The following is a 9,183-nucleotide window of genomic DNA, read 5'->3' as shown; positions in this document are numbered from 1 at the left end:
GAATGACGAATCACGGAATTACAAAAGTATCCTCCGCATTAAGTTAATGTCCTTTTCCGTCCCTACATTTCAACTTCCGGCCCTTGTTAGTTGAATTAAAGGCGGCCGCTGCGTCTAGGTGAAATTATCACTTTAATATTTTTTTTAAGGAAAAAGGTAATTGAAATTTATGAAAGCATCCCTTTAAAAATGTGAAAGATTTAAGTTGTTCTCTGATTATGATCACTGATTAGAAAAAACGCTGGAAATGGGTTCAATTCTAACATAATTTGCTTCCTATCAAATTCTAAAGCTATCAATAACCTTTTCATATTGAAGAGCAAGTAATTCATTGCTAATTCTTGAAATGATATTCTCATAATATCTCAAACTAGTTTAAATTTGAAAATTAAATTTATTAGAGCAACCGCTCTAATTATTTAAGAGATTAACATATTTTAAGAGGTCAATATATCTCTTGATAAGATCAACATACTACATATATTTCAATATTTTAAAAAATTAATATATCTTCTAATAAGATGAACACACAATAAAATAATATTCTAATCAAATTACATTATAAATATATTTAAATTAAAAAAGATTGATTCAAGCTTCAATATTAGATAAGATAACTTGATAAAATTTTATATCTTTAAAGATTTATCCAATCTTATACTTGTACTAAGTAAATAAAAAATTTTATTTTTATCTTTAATATTATTTTTATTCATTTCCTTTTATAACATTCATCATAATTCATTTTTGCTGGTTGGATAGTAACAATGCTATGCTAAATTTTGCAAACCTTCTCATCTCCTCTTTCTTCATGAAAATTAATGCAAACTGTTTATTTTGATACATGAAATTAAATTTTAAAGATAAATAATTTAAGAATGAATGTTATTACTTGTTGAATGAAAAATATATATTTTTTATTAAATCAAATATTTTGTAAAAGTTCAACAAATATATTAAAAAATTAAAATATTGTGCAAAATAACTCTTGTTCAGTACACAGACCCCCAACTACCAGGTGCTTCCATTGATATAAATGGTCAATAAAAGCTGTAACCTAAACTTTGAAACCGTTTCCAGGAATGCGTAAATTCAATTTTATTTGACATCATGTGTCACGTCATCCATGGATAGTTGAATTACTGTTGGCTTTCATTCAAAACATTATATCCAGATTAAATGCTTGAAAAATAAAAACTTAAAATAAATCACATTACATTAAAGAAATAAACATCTACAAAACTTGAATTAAAAGTATTTAAAACGTAATCACATGCTCATTGTGTGACATATTTTATAGGAAAATATCTCCAACTAGTATTGTATTAATACTCGAAGATTCAAATATCCAAATTTTATTATCAATATATTACAATAACGTGTAATGTATTTTTGAAGCTTAAGGTATTTAAACAAAATTTAATCAATAATAAGCAATAATGGAGGATTCATGCCCAAATTTGTAACAAGCACGTGCAAAAAGGTCAAAAGAAGATTGCTTAAAAATTGGAAAAGGGAAGAATAACTCCATTATTAAATTAGATTTTTTTTTAATGATGTGATACTCCAAGGATGAAAAAAAGATCTAAAAAGCATTCAATAATTATCCTCTAAATAAACTTTAATTCAAATCACTTTTCCATAATTCCATTTCATGTATGCACAAAATATGTAGATAAAGATGTTTGTATATATGTAATTATTAATATGTTCCTATCGTTATTACTTCAGCTTTTTTTTTTAAAAAAAATTTCTCGAAGGTATTGATGACAATAATTAATGTTAGCACAAGTGGTCTACATTAGTCAGCCTTTGGATAGCCATCTTTCTTTCTCTCCCCCCACATTGAAAGCGTGGCTTTATGCTTTCCTTTCCTCATGGGTTGACAAAGAAAAGTTGCGCTCTTAAAGGTGAAAGGCTAATTTTTTTGATTATTTTTCATCATAGCTAAGGCTAAGGGTATTCAACTTCCTATTCAATACCCAAGAGAAATTATTATAAAGTATGAAATGGACTGCTTACTCCAAATCCAAATCCCATTATGATCTACGTTTCAAAACTCATAATTATTATTGAATATTAAACTAAGCAAAGCACGAGTATAATTCATTATTAAAGGTTAAATTATTTTAACCTCTAGTTTAGGAAAAAAAAAAAAAAGAGGGTGAGATTTTTCAGTTGCGGTACTTTAAAATTTATTTCACCTAACCCAACTTTTTATTCATGTTTTTACCAAACGGAACCGAAAGAAGTATTTTCTTTCCCTTCACCCAACGAAGGGGTAATAACGTCAATTTTTAAGGCAGAGGGGCAAAAGCAGGTAAAATAGAATAGAGTGCCGTTGGGGCTATGGTCCGACGTGGCAAAGACCCGGATAATCAGGATAAGTAAATTCCATATTACACACATACACACACAATTCCAACACGCTTTATTTTGACAAACATTTCCCATAAAATAAAGAGAGAGAAAGAATAACGAAAGCCAAAGCCAGAGCCAAAGCCAAAGCCAAAGTCTCTCTCTCTTTAAAGCTTTCGAAGCAAGAACAATTCCAACCAACAAGAAGAAGAAGAAGCAAAAAAAAAATAAAAAGTTCATCTCTGCTCCAAGTCTTTCTTTTTGTCTCAATTATTTATAAATAATAAGAAATTTGTTTGATCGATTATTAGAGTGTTGATCAGTTTGGAGTTTGAGGATCATCGTGATTGTGGTATTGTACAGATACGTTTCTTTTTTTTTTTTCTTGTGTAAATTTGGTGTATGTATAATTGATGATGATGATGAAGACGCCGGAAAGTGGGAGAGCGGTGGCGTTGGAATTTCCGGCGAGTGAGAAGCGGTCGTTTTCCCGTGTGCCGAGGAGGATTCGGAAGAGGCTTCTTGCCGAGTGCAAGACTCCTTGTACTGTTGAAGAAATCGAAGCCAAGCTTCGACACGCCGATCTTCGTAGACAGGTAAACTCAGATTTTTCTTTTCTTTTTCTTTTTTGTTCTTTTTTCTTAAATCAAGGTTTCTACATTTTTTTTTAATTTTCTCTTATTTTGGCTGGTTGGTGAGAAAATTAAGAGCAACAAAAGTAACGGAAAGATATTTTTAAGAGTTTTTAATTTTTGAAATAATTATTTTATGAGTTACTTAGGCGATTAAGATATTGTTATAACTGAAATAACTAATTGGTTCAGTCGAGTTGAGTCCTGAGTTTTTGTTTGGAAAAAAAAAATAACAGAGTTCAAGAAGGATCTAGAAATTTTCTTAACTTTCTAATGTTAAATTTCAAAATCTGAAGAGAGATACTCCACGACTCCACCTAACCAAGGTTGTTAGGTTAAACATAATAAACCGACATTCATTTTTTGCTACATTTTTCTCTGTTTTTATTCTTATTTTTAGTTATATGAAGTTATGATTCTATTTGTAATGTCATGCGTCATATTTAAATGAAATGAAAAAGTTTTTAAAATGAAAAAAAAAAAGTCTTCCTGCACTTGGTATTCATCAAATCTTTGTTTTGAAAGATGGTTCTATGTGTTACGTAAAGTGGGGTTTGGGTGTTCCTGAATTAATTTTGCACTTTTAGGTGCTTCATTTCACGTGCAAACCTCTCTTTCTCTCTTCCAATGTTCGCTTTTGAATCATGTTGTTTCTTTGCATATCCGTTTACTTACCAGCCGAACGCAGCTGCGGTTCCATTATTCCACATTTCTTTAACTCGTCTAATTTACAGCAAATTCTACTAATTTTGTATGTCAGACGTGCTGATTTTTGTTGAGTAGTGCCTTTTTTTTTTTGAATTATGTTCATTTTTACACTTGTAAGCTAAATTTAACTAGACCTTGAATTTTTTTTTTGATTTATACTTACTTCCCTTCTTCTTTTTTTATGGTTGTTGTTTGAGTGTAGCAATTCTATGAAAGTGTGTCAAGCAAGGCAAGATCAAAGCCAAGAAGCCCCTCCAGATCCTCATCACATGAGGAAGACCTTGGTCAGCGCCTGGAAGCAAGGCTCCAAGCTGCTGAGCAGAAAAGGTAAAGTGAACATTTTCAAAGTACATCATTTCAAGGGACACAGCAGACATTTTTGTAAGTTGAAAGCTTACAGACTGGTGAACCAACAGGTTGAGCATTTTGGCAAAGGCTCAGATGCGCCTAGCCAAGTTAGATGAGTTGCGGCAAGCAGCAAAAACTGGGGTAGAAATACGTTTCAAGAAGGAACGAGAGAAGCTTGGAACGAAAGTGGAATCACGGTTTCAGCAGGCAGAGGCAAATAGAATGCTTATCCTTAAGGCTTACAGCCAGCGTAGGGCGACAATCAAAGAGAGATTATCCCAATCATTGTCACGAAGGATGGCTAGAGAAAGTAAATATAAAGAGCGTGTGCGTGCTGCTATTCATCAAAAGCGTGCAGCTGCTGAGAAGAAGCGACTGGGGCTGCTGGAAGCAGAGAAGAAGAAAGCCCGTGCTAGGTTTTTGCAAGTTCGAAGAGTGGCTAAGTCTGTCTATCACCAGCGTGAGGTTGAGAGAAGCAGAATGAGGGACCAGTTGGAAGACAGACTACAAAGGGTATGTATGTTTTATAAATTCCTGTAGTATGTTCTGCTTCATCTTCAAGTGCAAATATGGTATTGTTTTCATATTTTATTTACTATGTTTTCTTGTTAATTTCTTGACGAATAGGCAAAGAGACAAAGAGCAGAGTACTTGAGGCAGAGAGGAAGGCCTCATAAATCTGTTCAAGTGAATTGGAATAGGATGCACAAGCAAGCTGATCTTCTTTCTAGAAAATTAGCAAGGTATTAAGACCAGCATTTCTAATTGATCATTTCGTGACTCTGTTTGTTTGGTGGACTGCATGGTCTAATTGGTACTGTTTATCATCTATTGTTGTCATCTTGAGAGGGCCTTTGAAAAGATTTCTTGTGCAGTGGTAGAGAAAATTTATTATTTCATAATGTTTACATATCCTTGTTGCAACTTATTCTAAGAATAGTTTTTGGGTGAGAATACCTAAAGGTCTAAAACTACATATGTTCTAGTACCTAATTCTTTTGCATTCTACAGGTGCTGGAGGTGGTTCCTTAGGCAGAGAAAAACTACTTTAGACTTGGCAAAAGCCTTTGATGCCTTGAAAATCAATGAGAATTCTGTAAAGTCAATGCCATTTGAGCAACTTGCTCTTCTGATTGAATCAATTACTACCCTTCAAACTGTGAAGGCTTTGCTTGATCGCATTGAGAGCCGTGTTAAGGCCTCTAGGGTAGTAAGTGCTATTGATCATCTATCCAGTTTGGATAACATTGATCACCTTCTCAAAAGAGTTGCTACTCCAACAAAGAAGACTACTCCCAGGACCTCTATGAGGGGCAGAGAGGCTAAGAAAGTTGGCTCGGTTAGGGAGGCTGCCAAAAGTCTTGCTAAATTATCAAGGTATCCAGTCAGAGTAGTTCTTTGTGCATACATGATATTGGGTCATCCTGAGGCAGTTTTAAGTGGTCAGGGAGAGCGAGAGATTGCTTTGGCCAAATCTGCAGAAGCATTTGTTCGAGAGTTTGCGTTGTTGATAAAGATTATTTTAGAGGGTCCCATACAGAGTTCTGACGAAGAATCTGAATCTGCATTGCCTAAACGTCTGACCTTTAGGTCACAGCTTACATCATTTGACAAAGCGTGGTGCTCCTACTTGAATTGTTTTGTGGTGTGGAAGGTTAAGGATGCTCAGTCTTTGGAGGGGGACTTAGTAAGGGCAGCATGTCAGCTTGAGCTCTCCATGATTCAAAAGTGCAAGTTGACTCCGGAAGGAGATAAGACTGCTCTTACTCATGATATGAAGGCTATTCAAAGACAGGTCTTAATCTTGCTCTTTTTCTTGATAGAACTATTAGTGAAATTCACTGCCAGTATAGAAATACAGTCAACCAATTTGACTACATGTAAAATCGCACACAGCTTAACGATGCAGAAGTTAACTGAATTTTTTAAATATAGACTAATTGTGCTTGGTTCAGAGTTTTAAATATAATCAAAGTAACCACCTTGGTCTACATCATGCTCAGAGGATTCTCATGGAAATTTTTTATACTGCAGGTTACGGAAGATCAAAAGCTTCTAAGGGAGAAAGTGCAACATTTGAGTGGAGATGCTGGTATTCAGCGAATGGAATGTGCCCTATCTCAAACACGGGCTAAATTTTTCCAAGCAAAGGAAAGTGGGAGCCCTATGGGGTCACCAATTACACCCTTCCTGTCTCCAAACACACATGGTTCCCCTAGTTCTTCTGCTAGAATGGATAATAGAAGTGATTTGTCTCAGATGCCGAACCGTGTTGTCCGCTCTCTGTTTAAGGAAAATGGCACATCCCCATCTAAAAATTCTGGTTCCTCTGTGCCTAGCAGCAGCCATTCAGATGCTCAGTTGGGTACTTCTATTGAAAAGCAGCGGGTCACTGAAAATGAATTGATAGTTCATGAATTTCTTCATGAGCAGCAGGGGTTTGTTGATAGCTTCAGTGTCACTGACCAAGATCAAAACGGCATAAAGGTTTGTGCATTTTTCATTAGTCTGGTTATCTGTGGTAGAAGAACCACACACTCAGAATCATCTTTAGAATTTTCGGCACTTTTGCTGGCTTGCTTGATTGTTATGATGGGTTTGATTGGATTTTATGAAATATGCAAGGATAGAAAATTGTCTTAGAAATTGATGAATTTCTTGGCTGCCATGCTGAATAAAACTATACGGCAATGCCTGTATGTTTCACAGGCAAAGATAAGAGAAACAATGGAGAAAGCTTTCTGGGATGGGATCATGGAATCTATGAGACAGGATGAGCCCAATTATGACCGAGTTATTGAGCTTGTGAGGGAAGTTAGGGCTGAAATTTGTGAGATGGCTCCTCAGAGTTGGAGAGAAGAAATAACTGATGCTATTGATCTAGAAATCCTCTCCCAGGTACTAGCACGCCTTTACCATTGCCATATTATTATTTTCATCTATTAAATCCTAATCTTTTTATTTTTCTCCCATTCAAAGGTGCTGAAGTCAGGAAACCTGGACATTGATTATCTTGGAAGGATTCTGGAGTTTGCGTTGATCACTTTGCAGAAGCTCTCCTCTCCGGCCAATGATGATGAAATGAAGGCTGCTAACCAGAGGTTATTGAAAGAGTTAGCTGAGATATGCGAAGCCAGAGAGAAGCCAAATAATTCTCCTGCCTTTGCAATGATCAAGGGTCTGCGCTTTGTCTTGGAGCAGATTCAGGTGTTTTTTCATGACCATTTTTTTCCCTTTGATAGAATGGATTCTTCATGCGTCACCTTTTCTACGGGCATTGAGTTGAGAAAGAGGAAGTTCTTTCTGTTTTTAATAGATTAATATTCATTTTCTTGGCAGGATCTAAAGCGAGAGATAAGCAAAGCTCGTATAAGGATGATGGAGCCATTGTTAAAGGGACCTGCTGGTTTGGATTACCTTAGGAAAGCTTTTGCAAACTGTTATGGATCTTCTTCTGACGCTTACACTTCTCTACCGTTGACCATGCGATGGCTTTCATCTGTGAGGTATTGCAAAGATCAAGAGTGGGGAGAACACCAAAATTCTCTGTCAACTTTGAAGGCACAGGATAGTTCTTCGCAGGGGCTTCTTACTTACATCACCCTGAAAACTGGTGGAAGCTATAATTCAGCAAATGCAAGCCAAAAGATTTTTGTCAACCCTAATGCTTCTGTTAGGAGTGTTACAGGTTTGGATGTCAAACTTTTCTTAATTATCTGAAGGGAAGCTATATTTCCAAAGATTTAAACTTCATGGAAATATTAACTCCCGGAAATCAAAGCTAAAATAGTCAGAGATATGCAATCATTTTTCACATACTCATGGTTCTTATGTTCTTTGGTCAGGTCAACAACCAGAATGCAAGGGAGAGAGAGTTGATGTATTGCTGAGGCTTGGTTTGCTAAAGTTAGTTAGTGGAGTTTCTGGTATAACACCAGATGCTTTGCCTGAAACCTTCATGCTTAACCTCTCGAGATTGAGGGGTGTTCAGGCTGAGATTCAGAAGATCATTGTAATATCCACAAGGTATGCATTGGATCTCTCTCTCTGTTGCTTGTATGCGCCCCTTCCCCTTTTCTTTTCTTCTTTCTCTGAGGGTACATTATACTGTTTTATTCGGTTCCTGTTGTCATGTCATGTTTTCGAAATATTTGAAAACTAAGTCTCAATTTTGAGAACTTGCAAAATTATTTGGTCAGATCTGTCTGGTTTAGTTCTTGAGTGAACAAAGGATCTAATATCTGATTATTCACTCGCAGCATTCTTATTTGTCGGCAAATCCTCTTGAGCGAGGAAGTAGTATCTAGACCTACAGACATGGAAAGCATAATATCAAAGTGCACTGAGCAACTCTTGGAGCTCTTAGACCATGTCGAAGATGTAGGAATTGAAGGCATTGTTGAAATAATTAGTGGGTTCTCTAGAGATGGTGACCAAGTAGCAGATGCCGAGAAGCTTCAAATGAGGAAAGTCATGATGGCCAGGATGTTAGCAAAGAGCTTGCAAGCTGGGGATGCAGTGTTTGAAAGGGTGTCCCGTGCTGTTTATTTAGCTTTCAGGGGGATTGTGCTAGGCGGGAGTGGTTCCCACGGAAGAAAGTTGGCGGAAATCGCCCTGCGGCAAGTCGGAGCTGGTTCCCTGACCGAAAGGGTGGTGAAAGCAGCCGAGGTGGTGGTGGTTGCAGCCACAGTTTCAATTGGCGTCCATGGGCCATGGTATACAAACTTAATCGGTAACATGTGATGTGGATTTGTGAAAGGAAATACGAAGAAAATAAAACACACCTGTAAATAATGTGTAAAAGCCTGCATTTAAGTCCTCTAGTGGACAAGAGTCTCTCCCTGGAGATGGAAAACTTATCCTGTGCTCTAATGGAACATATTGTAAATAGCGTTTAGATTTAGGTTAATGGAAAAGGTTTATTTTCTGTAAATGAAATGGCTTCTCTTTCTTTTCAATGGGGAAGCCAAACGCCAGGATGAATAATATTGGATATCCTTTTTTATTGTTTCATCTTATGTGGCTAAAACATTATTAATAAAAAAAAAAAGTGTGACCAACGAGTTAAGGGGCAAAACCACAGTTAATCGAGGCTGATTACTAGAATCGAAAATATAAATTTTAAGCTTGATAGTAT

At 36.1% G+C, this 9,183-nt stretch overlaps 1 protein-coding gene across 1 annotated transcript; it reads left to right on the top strand.

The window, feature by feature from the left end:
* The first annotated feature begins 2,421 nt into the window (after positions 1-2,421).
* Positions 2,422-9,059, top strand: LOC110417668 (T-complex protein 11). The gene is made up of 11 exons (XM_021430123.2): positions 2,422-2,954; positions 3,901-4,025; positions 4,115-4,559; positions 4,674-4,789; positions 5,058-5,841; positions 6,081-6,533; positions 6,756-6,944; positions 7,026-7,253; positions 7,386-7,734; positions 7,892-8,072; positions 8,306-9,059. Exons 1-11 carry the CDS (start codon positions 2,772-2,774, stop codon positions 8,787-8,789), a joined length of 3,537 nt encoding a protein of 1,178 aa, XP_021285798.1. The 5' UTR covers positions 2,422-2,771; the 3' UTR covers positions 8,790-9,059.
* The last annotated feature ends 124 nt before the right edge of the window (positions 9,060-9,183 follow it).

The sequence above is a fragment of the Theobroma umbraticum genome, unplaced genomic scaffold, assembly GCF_002168275.2.
Source record: "Theobroma umbraticum cultivar Fairchild unplaced genomic scaffold, ASM216827v3 scaffold_50.0, whole genome shotgun sequence".
Lineage (NCBI taxonomy): Eukaryota > Viridiplantae > Streptophyta > Magnoliopsida > Malvales > Malvaceae > Theobroma > Theobroma umbraticum.
Note: the sequence above shows the minus strand (reverse complement) of the source record. Positions and strands in the feature narration are given on the sequence as shown.

Bases quoted from the DNA above. Each gene is read 5' to 3' on its own strand.
- LOC110417668 (XM_021430123.2), top strand. From the start codon at position 2,772: ATGATGATGATGAAGACGCCGGAAAGTGGGAGAGCGGTGGCGTTGGAA. The intron at 7,254-7,385 runs GTGTTTTTTCAT...TTTTCTTGGCAG, and splicing joins TTGTCTTGGAGCAGATTCAG to GATCTAAAGCGAGAGATAAG. The intron at 7,735-7,891 runs GTTTGGATGTCA...TTCTTTGGTCAG, and splicing joins TTCTGTTAGGAGTGTTACAG to GTCAACAACCAGAATGCAAG.